The sequence below is a fragment of the Dermatophagoides farinae genome, chromosome 1 (genome assembly GCF_024713945.1).
Source record: "Dermatophagoides farinae isolate YC_2012a chromosome 1, ASM2471394v1, whole genome shotgun sequence".
NCBI classification, from domain to species: domain Eukaryota; kingdom Metazoa; phylum Arthropoda; class Arachnida; order Sarcoptiformes; family Pyroglyphidae; genus Dermatophagoides; species Dermatophagoides farinae.
Window position 1 is genome coordinate 3,300,653 of NC_134677.1, and position 16,537 is coordinate 3,317,189.

At 31.7% G+C, this 16,537-nt stretch overlaps 3 protein-coding genes and 1 long non-coding RNA gene across 13 annotated transcripts in view; all 4 read right to left on the reverse strand.

Annotated features, from left to right (window-relative positions):
* Nucleotides 1–188: 188 nt before the first annotated feature.
* Nucleotides 189–1,158, reverse strand: LOC142597581 (uncharacterized). The gene is made up of 3 exons (XR_012832277.1): nt 934–1,158; nt 362–440; nt 189–302 (listed from the first exon to the last, which is right to left on the reverse strand). It is a non-coding gene; the product is annotated as an uncharacterized LOC142597581 (long non-coding RNA).
* A 117-nt stretch (nt 1,159–1,275) lies between these two features.
* Nucleotides 1,276–4,829, reverse strand: LOC124492178 (uncharacterized). 3 transcript variants are annotated; one of them, XM_075731745.1, is made up of 12 exons: nt 4,291–4,829; nt 3,881–4,147; nt 3,761–3,822; nt 3,532–3,701; nt 3,164–3,467; nt 2,748–3,101; nt 2,412–2,669; nt 2,281–2,349; nt 2,146–2,214; nt 1,940–2,077; nt 1,672–1,881; nt 1,276–1,607 (listed from the first exon to the last, which is right to left on the reverse strand). In XM_075731745.1, exons 2-12 carry the CDS (start codon nt 3,987–3,989, stop codon nt 1,398–1,400), a joined length of 1,953 nt encoding a protein of 650 aa, XP_075587860.1. In that variant the 5' UTR covers nt 3,990–4,147; nt 4,291–4,829; the 3' UTR covers nt 1,276–1,397. The 3 variants fall into 3 exon arrangements, with proteins under 3 accessions (XP_075587860.1, XP_075587866.1, XP_046910956.2); XM_075731751.1 differs by having other exon boundaries at nt 3,881–4,084; nt 4,287–4,829; XM_047055000.2 differs by having other exon boundaries at nt 4,287–4,829.
* A 924-nt stretch (nt 4,830–5,753) lies between these two features.
* On the reverse strand, nt 5,754–8,055 carry LOC124492179 (uncharacterized). Of its 3 annotated transcripts, none has more exons than XM_047055001.2 (3): nt 7,847–8,055; nt 7,522–7,722; nt 5,754–7,462 (listed from the first exon to the last, which is right to left on the reverse strand). In XM_047055001.2, exon 3 carries the CDS (start codon nt 7,457–7,459, stop codon nt 5,852–5,854), a length of 1,608 nt encoding a protein of 535 aa, XP_046910957.2. In that variant the 5' UTR covers nt 7,460–7,462; nt 7,522–7,722; nt 7,847–8,055; the 3' UTR covers nt 5,754–5,851. The 3 variants fall into 3 exon arrangements, with proteins under 3 accessions (XP_046910957.2, XP_075587872.1, XP_046910958.2); XM_075731757.1 differs by having other exon boundaries at nt 7,801–8,055; XM_047055002.2 differs by having other exon boundaries at nt 7,522–8,055.
* Nucleotides 8,056–9,120: 1,065 nt separating this feature from the next.
* LOC124492173 (discoidin domain-containing receptor 2) overlaps nt 9,121–16,537 on the reverse strand; it is a 42,050-nt gene continuing 34,633 nt past the window's right edge. For all 6 annotated transcript variants that reach the window (XM_047054993.2, XM_047054994.2, XM_047054995.2 and 3 more), the window contains 8 exons: nt 15,555–15,726; nt 15,131–15,371; nt 13,705–13,855; nt 13,117–13,557; nt 12,530–12,907; nt 12,085–12,466; nt 11,431–11,991; nt 9,121–10,111 (listed from right to left, as the gene is read on the reverse strand). In XM_047054993.2, coding sequence (XP_046910949.2) covers nt 9,577–10,111; nt 11,431–11,991; nt 12,085–12,466; nt 12,530–12,907; nt 13,117–13,557; nt 13,705–13,855; nt 15,131–15,371; nt 15,555–15,726 — 2,861 coding nt within the window. In that variant the 3' untranslated portion in view covers nt 9,121–9,576. The remainder of the gene's footprint in view (nt 10,112–11,430; nt 11,992–12,084; nt 12,467–12,529; nt 12,908–13,116; nt 13,558–13,704; nt 13,856–15,130; nt 15,372–15,554; nt 15,727–16,537) is intronic.

A 16,537-nucleotide genomic window follows, 5' to 3' on the forward strand; every position in this document is an offset into this window, starting at 1 on the left:
TTTTTAGTCAATAATTTGTATGAATTTGAAATTGAATGATATTCTAACCAAAGATCATAATCATCACTACATAATAAGAGCATGGCCATCATTATGTCATTATGTAACAAAATGTCATATCAGAAAAAATAACCAGAAAAAAAACCATACGGTATATATGGTGAAAGCTTTTCGACAAAAATCTCAGTTGAACGGCATAAATCATCAGAGAATCATGGAACCGTTAGGTTTCTCGTTTTCATTTTATTTCGAAATGGGCATGAATTATGAAGTGATTATTACCAGTGAATATCAGAGTACATCTGCAAAGAAAAAAAAAATGGTACAGGCATAAGTGCACGTGCTTTTTCATTTATATTACCAGTTTGTTTCGTTTCGCTTTTCATTTTGCTTGATATTCGTCGGATTTAGCTAATGGATTTATTACCCATTTTGGTTGGCTGAAAAAATACAGAAAAAAAAGTAAACGAAATGGTTACAAAAACTAAGTTCAAATAAGTTAGGCAATCCAATATATTTCCATATAGACCCAAAGTAATCAATAAAATATGATGTCCTAAGCCCTAAGCTTCTCAATTCTAATGAATGAATGAGCTCAAACAACTTGTAGTAACAATCAGGGGACAAGGAGAGAGAGATTGTTACTTATGGAACAAGGCCATATATAAAGACCAAAAAAATGCTTAACATTGCATAAATGTGAATATACAATTGCAAAACAAATGATTAAATGAATTGTATTCAAAAAAAAATCGATACATCCAATTCGGGTATTCTATTCTCATATCATTTCGTTGATTAGATTGGATAAGATAAGATTCAATTGTGCATATTGCCGATTGCATTTTCGCTAATCAATCAGAACCATCAAAACCTACAACGTATGTATTTCGATCATTTTGAATAATACACATTGTTATTAACATGACTTACAGATTTTTTTTTTGTACGAACAATGCAAATCAATAAACACAACAATCTGTCGGTTGGCGAGGGAGGTGAATGAACAAACAAATGAAATCACAAATTCATGTTGACATTGTCGTTGTGTCTCATTTGACCCAATAACTGACCAATTGATTGTCCAATTTAATGACCGTATAAACAATAATTCTTATTCCAGTTTTCATCATGTCCATTTTAGATCCATTAATTATTGCCCATTATTTCCTTTCAACAATCCCAATAATGACTAAACTGAATAATAAAAGCTGAATATAAATAATCTAATTTGGCGAAAGTAGCGTCACCTAGTAATTGTTAAATCAATGAATATGAGAACTAATAATTTTTTAAATTTTAATCTCATCAATCATATATATTTAAAAAATGATTATTATAAGTGAGAATGATGATTTGAAAATAAAAACAGAAAATTGATGCAAATAAATTTTCATTCAACCACCAGTTCCATTCATTTTCGGTGAAGGTGGTGGTGTGGATTTGTCATTGAATCTTGTGATCGTCTCTAGATCAAGTTTTACAACGGAACTATCGCTACCTTTTCGTTCATTATAGTTATTAATATCGTTTTCATTGAACGAGAATGCTTTGTTTATATAACCAGGGCAAGTTTTTGTTGAACTTAGATTATCATTCATTTCATTCTGTAAATGAAATTCATCATTAGTACATCGATTCATTGATCATATTGACATTATAATTACACACCAAATTATTTTTTAATGCCGTTGAAATACGCAATCTATTGTGGCCAGCAAGATGTACATAACTTGGTCTTCGGGGATTTAGAGCATCCGAAACAATTATAGTCGGTGGTTGGTGATTGAAAATTGCTGCCGATGTTTGACGGCGACCCCAACGACCATTGTTTTGATTTACAAATAAACTTTGGCTCAATCGTCGAGCTAGATTGTTATCCTAAATTAAATATGAGAATATAGCATCAATCAAGATGGATAAACGAATAAATTCATACAGTATTATGAACGCTACGTGTAACAGTTTGAAAAACTTGATCAGCTTCAACATCTTCGGCAATATCATTCAATGCTTGTAATTGAGCAGCACGTTGTTCTGGTTTCATAAATTGTTCCGAATCGTAACCATGGATTGTCTATGTAACAATAAATTAATTAAATGTATTTATAAATCTTTCATTGATTCAATATAAATTAAACATACAGCGTATTCTCTTAAAACATCTTCACTAAGATTTTTTGTTTCAGATCTTTGATTATATTCGCGAGCAATCTATTTGGACAACAAAATTATAGAAATGATTAGATTTGGTTTAATTTCGATCATCATCATTATTACCTTGATGTCTTCTTGAAAGAATCGTCGACTCACTGGCGATAGATTCGATAATGGAACTATTTCTTTGATCTGTATAATGACCGAATGGAAAAATGATTACGTTGATGGAAAAACAAACATTGTGATTGTACCTTCAATAATAATAATGCTCCAATAATAATGTTGGCAATGTTGATCAAACTAAGACATAAACTAAGCATTCCAAGATAAAGCGCTTCCAATGCCATATTATCACTGTAAACAGTGGTGTAATTTTCCAATGGAACCAATGCTTGTGGTAATTCTATCAAATTACTATGATTGAAATGAGATTGAAATTGAGTCATCACTTTTCCAGATTCACCAAAAGAATATAGCAATTTTAGTAATGAAAACGCCCATAATAATCCCTGTATGTAAACATTGGATAATTATAATAATGTAAGAAATAAATAAAAAATTTCCATTGTTAATGGCTTTATAATTACCGCATTAACTGCTGGTGGTAAAAGTGATACCGAAATAGCAACACCAACCAATGATGCATCATTACCGGATAAAAGTGAAATTGCTACAGCACAACCGGAAGGGAAAGCAACAAGCGTACCAACCCAGGTAATCCGTACTAGACCACGTTCACGCATCATATCCGTGGGCCAAGTATATGTGTTGTTCGATCCTAATGAATCAGTCCATGATTGAGTAAAATTCAATGCAATCATTCCGAATAGAAATCCAAATGAAATTGTGCCCATTAAACAAACAAAAATATTTTTGATGCCCATATTACGAAGCGATCTATCCTTGATGATCGTTCCAAATGTCATGGCCATCACTGGGCCCTAGAATATAAAATATGATAAATCAATGCATATACAAATTAACCATAGTCGTTAAAACAAACCATCATCGGTGAGACCAGCATACTGGCAACCAGACTGACAACACTATTGTCAAGTAAACCCATGGCAGCGATCCACGAAGCAAATATCAGATAGCAAAGAAAGTCAAATGTCAATGTGGCACTATCACGAACACTGCTGACAATCTGAGCCACTGTCAATCGAGCGGTAACCGATTTAAGGAATTTATTTTTATTCTCTTTGAAATTATGTAATTCACGAGTTTTGTCATCCAATTCAATTTCAGGTTCCTCTTCCAATTTAGCCGATTCTTCATTGAAACAGAATAATGTGAACGGAATAATACTAATTCAATAATGTTAAGCATGATCAAAAACATTTATCCATTATATAAACCTAATCACCATACCCGATTGATGAATTTAAATGTAATCCGATGCCACGTGATTTAAAATACTGAATAACAATGTCACTATCTTCAAGATCCACTGGAAATGATATGTGCCAATATTTTCCATTGAATGATTTTTGCCATGTAGCATCGGGAATCTCCAGATAAGAGAGACCAACTTTGACAACCTAAAATTATTCTTCAATGTTAAATGAAAATAACAAAACAATTAATGCGTTAATCTTACGTTTTCAAGTGAATTGGTATCATTTTCATCTTCTTCATCATTTTCGATGGTTATTGAAAGACCTGTTCAAAACGATAATAGGTTGGTTCAGTAGATGATTCATGTTCAAAATATTCTAACCTTTTTTAAGCTTTTTTCTTGAATACTTTCGTGCTAATTTTTCTTTTTCGGCCACTTCAATTTCACATTGTTGATCAGGAATGATGATAATGATCAATACACTAGACATTGTGAGCAAATTGATGAACACTGTATTTTATTAACAAATTGGCCGTCAATTTGTTTTTTGTTGATCAAAATGATTTGATGATGACAACGACAAGACTGATGATTTAAAGCAAATTAAATAAAGTTCATTTACACGACCATCTCTTTTAAATATGGAATCTGACAACCGATAGTCAATTGTCAACAACAACCGATGATGGATAATCGGGCAATCATCATCCACATTAAAGACCCAATCATCATTGCAAGGAATGTATGTCTTGTTTAGTATTTATAAGAGAAAAAAACGATTACTTACCTACAAACAATGATTCACTCAACTCAATCAATGACAGGTTTAGGTTAGAATCTTTGTTTATTTCGTTTTTAAATCCGATTTTTTATATGGAATTTTTTTTTCTCAATGACAATCAAATTTCAATTGAGTTATCAATGAATGATTAGCGTCAACAAGTTGCTTCTCAAAAAAATCGATTTAAAATCTAATCATTTGACAATGTGAGATCAAACATGGAAAAAAAGAACAACAACAACAATTATGATATAGCTTATTAGATGTTTGGGTGTCCGAATGATTGCTTATTAACTAAAAGTTAAAAACTTATTAAACGATAAAAATGGTAAGTCATTTTACTGGCCAGGTGACGACAGATTTGTTCTTTGATTGTGTTCATAGTGCCAAAACATTAACAACAACTACGATCAAATTGGCAACAAAATTTAGAACAAATAATGGATGAAATGCAATTTTTACCATCATCAAACGCCTAATTCTATCTGTGTCTTAATTGTTAGTAACGGCAAACTTTTCACAAACATTACAAATCATTTTTTTCCTAGATCATCTTGGCATTGGTCATCGAATACTTTAAACATTGTCTGGAAACATCAGCCTTTGATGAAATATTGAATGTATTTAAATTATTTGTTGTTTTCAATTATATAAAATTATTTTAAATTATCATAAGCGGAAATAACTTGGAAACATTTCCATTTTCTTTTTTTATGGCCACTATCATTATCATAATCAAAAATTAAGCGGTGTCTTTTTACTGTTGTTATTATTCTAATAATTATTATTGTAAATATGACGTATAAATCAATAATGTAATCCGAATGATGATTATAATCTCTAGTGAAACATTCCAAGCCAATGGATTTTAAATTCAAAAAAATCAGGTCTCTTAGAGATATATGATACAATGACAATGGCAAAACAAACAAACGATGACATCTGCCCAATCTACATCGAAATCTGATAACGAGGCAGATTTTACCTGTTTCATCAAGTCGTCACATAATGAGTCGTCACGTGCTATTAATTGAAGGCAAAATCTATATACCAAATGGACAAACATGTCAAATGTGATTTATTGTCTTTCTGGTATTTGAATGGAAAATAATTGAAATTTGATTGAATCAAATGCTGTTTAAAAAAAAAATGATTGTTTGTTTGCACCCCACCCACACACATATACAAACACAGGTATAAATTGGCATTCAAAGATTGTTTTTAACATATGTAATCTGTTGTTGTTCAACACTTGGAAATAATGACATTGTCTTATCGTGATATAAGGCAATCAATTGATCATCAATGATGGCAATCACTAACTCGAGTGCCATCATCATGTTATTAATTAATTTTTTCCGACTGAAATCGAAACAATTGTTTAAAATAATCATAGAATACTTTGTTTGCACCATCTTACCTTCAATTTTTATCTCTAAATTGATCTATTTTTTTGATAAACTTTTAAAAAAATTTCATATCAAGTAAAATATCAATTTTTTTTAATGTACAAAAATGTTCAAAACAATTGTTTTTTTGTATATGAGTTTATATATCAAAAATGAATTTGATCACACAATTTCTTTGATATCGGGTGGAACTAGTCCACAATCATGAAAGACCAGATTGTTAAGCGATGTGGCACAGGAAACTAAACTACATAAAGCATGATCAGTAACACTGTGACCATGACGTAGGATGAAAGTCTGAAGCCGTTCAAAACGATTTGTTTGATTAATTTGATCAATATTGTCATCGGTTAGCTCTAGACAACAATATAGTTCAATGTGGCTAAGATTTAGACAATTCTTTAGCAAAGAAACACAAATATCAACAGGTAGGGAATAATCAGGTCGAGGACGTAATCGTAAATGTTTGAGATTTCCAAAAGGATTTCTCACGTTCATCCAACGTAATAATCGTTGTTGATAGGTGATTGTTGTGAAGCATTGTGCTGACAATGAACGTAAATTTGGACAGTATTGGGCACATTTAGTCAAATCAATGTGATCAAAATTGATCAGGCTCAACACTTGCATTTGTTGTCCACATCCTTCTAATATCGGCACGACGTGATCCGCAAAACTAATCGATTGATTGGCTGAATTATGAAGTTCAAGTTTGACAAGCCGTTGTGCTGAAGTTGCCAATGTGGATAGAGACATGTATTTTTGTAATTCCAGTGATAATTCTTCAATTTGTGGACAATTTGAAAGCAAACGATTTACCATGTTGCGACTCATTGGATGAGCTATCGATAATGCTCGAAGATTCGATAAAACTTTCAATGCTTTTTCAGCAATTAATTTATTCGAAGAACCATTAGTAATCGAATGTTCCAACAAATCCAATAATTGCTCAAATGGTGTACACCGTAGATGAGTTATGTTAGGAAAATGGGCCAAAAAATGCATGATTCCTTCTTCTTGCAATGATGACGGTAAGGTTATATGTTGTAATGATCGACAAATGGAAAGATATGGATTCGATGATAAATGCTTTGTCATTTTGAACATGTCACGATTTTTCAATGAAGGTTCAGCGATTTCTAAATGTTCCAGATTAGCACATGAATTGAATAATGAGGTAATATCAATTTCAGATGTCAAATGTTGAATTCGCAAAGCTTTAACGTTGAATAAATTCCGGTTATTGCAAAGGAACATTTTCAATGCACCATTTACGATTGGATTATGATAGATCCAACTGGCACCACCTAATGATAACTGACGGAAACATTTTGAAAATGTGTACATGGCTTTGAGCATACGGTCGATTTCTTCGTGAGTAAATTCATTTATTTCGGTCAACTGCCAAAGATTGAGATTATATACTCCACCATCTTCGATTATGCTGATGACAAATTCAGCCTGCACCGATATACGTTCCCGAATTATATAATCAACGATTGCTTGACGTGAATTTACATCGAGCAAAGAGAATTTTTGGTTATTTCGAATTAAATAATCATCATATAAACGTTGGAGAAGACGATATGGTGCTTTCTTGTTTTTGGATTCGAAACGATTCAAGATATTTAAATCGTATAGGCTTGACCAATCGCTAGCAGATCGTTGATATAAAAAATCGACCGGTAAACAAAGAACATGAACTGATTTTGTAACCAACGAATTTAATGCGTCCAGACGAGAATAAGTTGGAAAATTTATGGAAAACATTGTCTACAATGTATGAAAAAATGAAACATCAGAACAACGAAATTCGAAACATGTTTACATACCAATATTCGATTCAATCGCAAGCATTAAGACTGGTTATTAATATTCACATATTCAGACAAGTACAGGCTGTAGACATAAATTTTTATATATTCAATCCACATGAATGACCAATCTGTTTTCTTGTTTTATTGATGTTTATTCGACTCGATTTTGAAAACGATCAAAAATGATGATTATTTGCGTATTTGGTGGAAATTCAACTGTAAACAAGTTTGATAATGATGATGTCAACAACAACAATCAATTAACAAATCACACGATTATTATATTAATCTTACCGATAAGATATTTGATTTGTTTATTGATTTGCAAATTTGTGTTTACCTTTTTGGCAGCAATGGATAAATGTAGGCAGTGTTTCTGCGATGATTATATTAAGATGAAGATTCCAGAACGCTTATTCAAGTTAATTCGAATCAAGATTTGAGTGCGAAAAAAATATATATCAAATACAAAGTTTATATATATGGCCGCACCATTTACAATCAATACAAACACCAACACACACAGGAACGTTGTAGCAGTTCGAATATCTGTTTACCATTACCACTACCACTACTACTGTAAACCATTCAGACGATAATAATAAAAATGGAAATGGATGATGCGTAATTGGAATCCAAATCGGATTGATTGAAACGAATGAATCTAAACATTGAACCCAATCAATACATTCGGACATTCGGTTCCTTTTCTGTTTTTGTTTAGATTTTCTCCATCATCGGATTAATAAATAAAAAAACCATCGATCCATGATTGTCGAGTTTCCCTGTTCGATAGTGATCGGTACTCTAAATCGATTAATGACATATCATTGGATACAATGTACTTTTTGTTTTTGGTGTATAACATGAAGTATTTTTTTTTTTTTTTGTCAATTCAGTCATAGTCACTAACGTCTTTGTATGTGATGCTAATTATAGAATATAGAAAACGAGCAAATACAAACAGTCACACACAAACTCATTCGAACGATTTTATCGACGAAAGACTGATCACCTGTCATTCACTTGTTTTGATATCTATTACTATAATTGCAAATAAAGATTCTGTCGAATATCTATGGATATAAATATGGTATAAAACTAGTTTCCGATAATGATCAATATTGTAACACAAAAGATTAGTTGAACACAGAGAAAAAAATCTGTAGAATTAGAATGAAAAATCATAGTGAATGCCGGTACTCGAGTACTTTGACTCAATCATAACTGGGTCCTAACCAAGCACATTTCTCCTTCTGTTTATGTTTGTATGTACGTAACACAAGAATTGGTTGTTTAAATTCGTTATAACAAAAACTGTATCTTTCCATCTATAAATAATAAAATAATAAAAGCAAAACCAAACGCGAAACAGAAAAAAAAACTGCACACATCATTAATGTTCAGTCAAAAAAAAGTACATTTTGTCATCGGTAATGAATGGAAAAATGTACATTTTTTCCTCCATCATCGTCATTTTTATCCTTCATCTTAACACATCCATTATTTTTCACCAAAAATGAGGGAAATTTTTAATTTTAAAATGACGATGTTCTCGCCATCTATTGAGCAGCAAACAAATATCAATTTTGAAAAACGTTCGAGCAAATTGTATTCAAATAAACAAAAGCAAGATTTTGTTAGTTTTATTTACCGCGGTATATAATAAGATTTGGTTTCAATTAAAAACAATTGTTTTGTGCGTGTGTGGAATGATTAGAACACGTGATTAGAGTGAATATTTGGACTGGTGTTGGTAATTATCACAGAAAATCAAAATGAATATCCATCATCAATCGGGATAAATGGGGGGGAGAGATAAGTTCATTGATAATCGAGTGTATTAATATAGAAAAATAATGCCCGTTTTGAGTCATAAAATTTAAAAAAAAATCAGACAAGTTCAAAACACTTTGTGTGCTTGTTTTCGATGTACAGAGATTCAAATTTATAATCAGGATTTGGAACAAAAAATTAACATTTCGTTAAGCAATTTAATTTAAAGATTTTCGGATCAAACTGAGAAATGATGAGACTAGTCATTGAAAAATATTCGAAGATGATAAAAAATTATTGAGCCAATTTGCTGGTCGTGAACGTCAATGTTTTACGTTGTAAAAAGAGACTAATCTCTTTAAATGTTGGCCTTTGAGTATAATCAGGATCCAGACATTCTTGAAGTAATTGATAAATCTCTTTATTATGACATTGTGAAGGTCTCGGTAGATGATCCATTGGTTCTCCTTGATTCATGTATGCATAAACCATAGCCAGGAATTGTTCATCGGTTAGTTCGGCAAATGGTCGAAATTTAGCCATGATTAATATCTCCCAGAAACAAACACCAAATGAATACACTTCAGAATAACTATCAAATTGTTGATGTAGAATTGACTGAGGACTCATCCATCGTATGGGTAGACCATTATAATAATCATGAGTATATTTATCCATATGAACAGCACCATCGGTTATTTTGACCATCAATTTTTTCTCATATACAATCATATTACGTGTAGCTAGATCTTGATGTGTCTGTTTCATCGATTCCAAATGAACACAGGCATTGGCTATCTGGCTGGCTATATACAGCAATGCATCAAAACTATTGAAAAAAAACAACAAGAATAATGAAAAAAATATATCAATCAGCCAATAGAGGGGTGTTTTGTTCGAAAATCTAATTTAGTGTCAAAAGATATATTTTAGACATTGAAATCGAATTAAAGTATACTCTTTTTAGGAAATGGTTGGAAAAAAAGTTGATTAAATAGAAAAAATAACCAAAATTTTTCACATTAGGTCGTAGCTTGATCTGAAAAGCTACAAACACGAAATACTAATGAAGATGGAATCCGAAAAAAAATTTACAGGAAAATGACTATGATAATAACTATTGAGCCAAGTTTTGATAAAATAATTTAATAATGTTTTAAATAATTTAGAAATGTTATCTTTCTCAAAATAATGGCCATCATTTGCTCAAGCAATAAAAAAAATGAGATGGATACTTGCTGTGATGATTACGTACATTCACAAGAAAAAAAACAAAAACCAAACCAAACGGCCAAAAGAATTGGCCTGGAGAGATTGAGTAAAAACATTATATTTTCTATATATAAGTCTATCATCATCCGATGGTAAATTCGCGAACGAAAATCAAGGCAAAAAAAATTTTTTTGCTACATGACAAACTTGGCGATGAGTTTTTCTTTTCCTTTCTGGTTTGGTCAAAAAATAATGATGATTGCGTTAAGCCAATTACAATTTTTCTTATGATAAGAATAATGTTGTTGTTGTTGTTGTTGTTTGGAATAAATCCAATTTGTAATATCCATGTTGGATTCGCAAACATTTTTCGATTGGTCGATAATAGATTCACAAAGATTGAATTGATTCACTCAATGACAGTGAATGAGTGAGTGAACAACAACAACAAAATAAAACTATCGAATCAATGATAATGAGAAGAATACGGATGTTTTCTTCTTTATATCACTTGCTACTTGATTCTTTTTGTTTCTGTATTCTTGCACGCGTATTTTTGTGTTTACACAACAAATACTAAGGCCGAATCACTTGAATTGAAAATGAAATGAAATCAAAATAATTGTACAAACAAGAATGAATATTAAAAATATGCTATACAGATAATATTCATCCTTAAGCATTTTTGAATTCCAAACATCTCAATTTGCCTACCGATATGTGCACTTTCTTTCTCTGTGTTTGAGTAGACAAAGAAACAACCTATGGTATTCGTTTCATGTTGTGTTTCAAATGGAAAAGCAGTTTCCAATTTTTTTTTAATTTTGATGATGCAGCGTTAAATTTGATTGTATACAGTGTGTGTGTGGATAAATGAATTTGAAAGGATCAGCAATACTCAAACTCTAAAATATAGGCAATAATAATAAGACATACCTAAGGATATCCGTGGTAGTCTTGCGCAAAAAATAATTGAGATCACAATCACCATATTCGATTATTGATGCAAAATATGTGGGCGTTTCAATGATTCCTAATAGGCGTGCAAATGCATCGATATGTTGTTGTGAAATATTACGTTGATAATCCATTGATTCGATAAATTCATTTTTCAAAACAAGATCATTCACTGTTCGTACGATAACGAGTCTGGTTTTGGCAACAGCAGTAGTAGTTGCGGGTGATGCTGATGATGTCGTTGCCGGTATATTGCACAAGAGGATATCTCCAAATTTGGATTTGCCCAAACTTTGTATTACACCGATTTCAGATTCTGAATATATTCGCACACCAAAAGTTCCACTGATGAAATCATTCACATAGAATGGTTGTGTACGTTGAGGTGTACAATGAATACCGTGCTGGTTAGGATTACGAAAAGTATCCAACAATGGTGTTTGTCGTTGATGTAAAACATTTTGAATGGAACCATTTTTGATATTACGAAAATGTGTACCAACATCTAGAATTGGTGGCTGAATTCGTGTACCATAAATGCTAGAATAATAAAAAAAAGACCATGGACAGAAAAGAGCATATGTTAACCGAATAAAATAAGTAGAAAGAAAAAATTCTAAAATAAAGAATTACTTTTGCTTAGCATGTATGATATCTGACGAAGCATAAAATCTTGGGTTGATCGTTTTACATACGATTGAATTGGCTGTCGCAACAACGTGATGGCCACTATGATTGTCGTTCGTATGTAGGGCTAATGTTCTTGACAGATTACTCGGGCATATAACATCAGGTATAGCGTACTCAGCTTCATCTTGTATGGAACAAATTTCTTTTGGGCAACAATATAATGGTGAACTACCAGCACCACCTTCTTTAGGCAAATTTTTCATATTAATAGCAGCATTTTCTGATTCCAGATCAGTTGGATCGGAAATTTCCGTGAAAACATTATTTTTACGAAGATTGAGCTTTTTAAATACAAATGATGTTAATAGAGAAATAATGACTAGACCTGGAAATAATAAGGAAAAAGAAATCAATATAGCAGAAGAGGGGTAATATGCGATTTTTATACCTAGAGTACATAGACAAGCAATAATCAACGAATATTTAAGTGCTTGACCTTCTTGATTATCACTGCCAATAGGATATTTATTCTTGCCCATATGATGATGGTTATTATGATGATCGGATGAATGATTCTGTATGGCATTATCATGTCCAGCCATCATAACATAACGAGTTCCGCTACCAGTACCACCACCAGCGGCCGATGCTGCATACGCTTCTGAATGTGTCCATTCAAACAGTTGGCTTTTTTGATCGAATGTCAAATTCGATGGCAATGGATTGAAATCGAATGATATTTCACTTAATTGTAGCCATTCATCGGTATAGATAAGCTCGATTCTTACAAATTGTCCTATTCGATATTGAAGTGGAATTACTATATCTATGAAAAGATTAGAAGAGCAGAAAAACAATAATAATCCATTTAGTACAATTCATAAACTGGTCATTCAAAAAAAATTGAATGTAGAGAATTCCTTTAAAATTTGGAAGCAAAATGGAAAGGAAACAAGAATTCGTGTCAATTGGGCATTAATCTTGTTTCATGTCAACTATAATATGCAAAATGAAAAAAGTAGAATTATGAATTACCTCTGGAGAATTCGTCGATCGCATTATCATCGGATTGATATTCAAAACTAATGGCTGAATGGCTCCAATGTTGATAGTCCAATGAGAACCATAGCAAAGCACTGGTAAAGGCTTTTATATTCTGTTTGAAATCATTACGACAGTTAAGGCTTATGCTTGTGAAATTATAGACTTGATCAAATTCAAACGACATTGTCACTGACGATGCTTCACTTCCGTCGGCAATTTTAGGCCAACCAACCCAAAGCCAATTTTGTTCTCGTATTTTCATTTTCAAATTCATCGCCGACAATGATTTAATCCCATCGGTCAATTGTCCTAAGCCTCCAGACCAAATTCCCGATGAAGAAATTGAACCATCATAAGAAAGATCAAGAAGTTGGTTGAGATTTCTTCTAGCTAAAGCTTCATGAGCAGCGGGCAATGTATATGATATGGGACCTAAACAAGAAAAAAAATTTGATTAGATCAGAACACGTACAAATGAGAATTAATTGTAGCAATCAAAGTGTGTGTAGAACGATGAAACCAAATCTATCCATATGAATATTGGTCGTCAAAAATCAAGAAAAAAAATACTCAACTTACCCTGATAGGAGCAGCCAAAAAGTTCAAAACGAAGGCACACAGTTCGAGTGTGATTGGATACAGGCACGATTCGTACATGTCTTACGGCCACCATTGGCACTGATAGATGATGTTTCCGTACAGTGTTTGGATCGATATTTCCTTCCAAATTCTTTTGAATAAAAAGAAAAAAAGAAGGGATGAATATGTTACATTTTAGACAATATATTCAATGTATATAGCCAAAATGAATTTAGTCACGTTTGTATTATTTATGTAATTAGTATTTCCTGTATCCATATATCTCTAACTCATTTGTCTTTCACTTTTGATCAATGCAATCGATAATTTGATTCTATTTAATTGGTGGTTTATGGCCACTTTTCATCATACACACCACAATTCGATGATGATTTTCTTTACACTCTACAAAAGTAACTTGCATTGTGTAAACAAATTACAAGAATTGGCTCGCGCGTCTTTCGAAGTTTTTGTCTTTATGTATGATAATTCAATTTATATGCAAATTGATGATAAATGAAAATGTATTTCAGTAACGGGAATATTGGTAAAAAAAAAGACAAATAATTTAAGAAAATATGATGAAGCCAATATGATGGGACAAACTCAATTTGTTTCAAATTCCAAACACACACACACGAAACGTAAGCAACCACATTATGATGTTGAAACTGAAGAATTTCTTTCCAGATTTTTGCATTCTTGATCTGATAATGATGACATGATTTTTCATTATAGAATTTATTATAAAAAACTCAAAGTTTTGCACTTCATATTGAATTGAAATCAAGTAAAAAAGAGCTAAAACTTCTAAATTCGATTTCTGATCACAATTACTATGGACAAGAAAAAAAGAGATGATTACTGTTTGAAAGGAGAGAGATGGAAAGAAAAAAATCCAAACATAGTTTATATGTAGAGATATTAATTAGTTGAATAAATAGAAAAAATCGGATATACAACACATCAAGCAATATATGGCCATTGCGGCAACTTGAAAACAACATAGTTGGGCTCATGTAGAAAATGATCTGGCATTTCTATTTAAGCTCAGCTCGTCATCATCATCATTCGTTGATAATTTGTACAAATATTTACATTTGGCCAAAACTTTTTTTCTCACAAAAAGAGATTTATAGATGAGAAGAGAACCGAAATCTATTCCAACACACAAACATACACACAAGAAAACATGGCCGAATCATATGATGGATACAAGTGGATACTCGATGATGATTTCATCTCAAAGATTCGTATATGAACGAACAAATTCACATTCTAACCATATAATCCTAGCTATTAATGCTAAGGGTAATTAAGCTTCAATCCATGCATATATAGAGTGAATTTCATCAATGCTGTTGATGATATTAATGAAATTTTAAACGTAAGAAAGAATTCGTTGTTAAGCATAAATGACACTTACCGTACGGCCATCTAAACTTTTCCATTTGATCCATTTAGTTGGCATTGTTTGCCGTGAATAAAAGAGGCTATACCATTCAGTGAATTCTTGTCCAAGGCCTTTACCAAAACGACCTTGTGTTGCTACCCCAGTAACAACATGTAATGAATCAAGATCTACTTGGATCCATTCAGTACCTGATGTATCCGGACCGAGTTGTTTTGATGGACACCAGGCACCACCAGATTTATCTTTGTTCAATCTAATAGGATTTTGTTCCATGTAGATAAGAAAAAAAAAATTACGGTTAGAGAGTAAATAGAATGAGAATGAGAATTCATTTTTTTTTAAATAATATGAGGATAAATAGAATGAGATAAAGAATAAAATTGATGGACTTGTTCAATATGGTTTATTCCAGGCCATCAAGATATTATGCACTTACCTAGCATTTTGTGGGCCAACATGTAACATTTCAAATGCTGACGATGCAGACAATGATGAATCTGGTATTATTTCGGATTGCATGCCTAATGCGTGTATACCAATAGAGCCATCTTTATCACAGAGATTGGTTGTTATAACATTGTTCTCTTCAGCCCGACGAAAAGCTGTATCTACAAAAAAAAATTGACATGATAATATTATTAATCATAAGAAAATGGTAAGATTGAAATGTTTCAGACCAACAAAAAAAAGTACATCAATAGAATAAAAGATGTAGTCGCTCTGTTAATCCTGGACATGAATGTAACATCTTTGATTTGAAATAATCGAAAACATCGATTCTTTAAATAGATTGTTGAATAACAAGAGGATTGAATAAAACAGAGAAAAATGCTCATTTTTCATATGTTACAATATAGTTAAAAACCTGAAAAAATGAAGGAGCACTGTCACTGTTAAACTATTCGGTTAACGAGGCAGCACTGAATAAAATAATAAAAATTCAATTCATTTGAAATCATTAACTCAATTCTCTAAAAATAAATAGATTGACATGAATTTTATTTTGATATTTTTTTTTGGCAAAAATATATTTGATGCATTTTCACTATTATCGAAATGTATAAATGAATGACTTCATTCTGATTATTTATATGATTTCATCAGATCAATTATTTATAAGGAATCACAAATACAAGCGACAAATATTGCAGAGCTTTCAAAGCTTGATTTGATGGAATTATTTTGATTCCAAATAAATATAGCTACCTTAGCCGATTTTGAATTGGCATAATGATAATGGCTACATAGTCTTTTTTTTACTCTATATCCATCAAAGTATATTATTGATTCGACTGGTTACATTTGAAAGAAATCACAATAACAATGAAATCAAGTCAATAGCGAAAAAAAAATCGTTAAGCTTCTTTGCTTTGTTATTATAATAATAATAACAACTGAAAAAAAATATAAGATGGAATC

What these genes read in the sequence shown, in the direction of transcription:
- LOC124492178 (XM_075731745.1), bottom strand. Translation starts at nt 3,989, where the DNA reads ATGTCTAGTGTATTGATCATTATCATCATTCCTGATCAACAATGTGAA. An exon ending in CATTTAAATTCATCAATCGG is followed by an intron (nt 3,468 to 3,531) that starts GTATGGTGATTA and finishes TTATTGAATTAG; the next exon opens with TATTATTCCGTTCACATTAT. An exon ending in ATGTTTTAAGAGAATACGCT is followed by an intron (nt 2,078 to 2,145) that starts GTATGTTTAATT and finishes ATTGTTACATAG; the next exon opens with ACAATCCATGGTTACGATTC.
- LOC124492179 (XM_047055001.2), bottom strand. Translation starts at nt 7,459, where the DNA reads ATGTTTTCCATAAATTTTCCAACTTATTCTCGTCTGGACGCATTAAAT.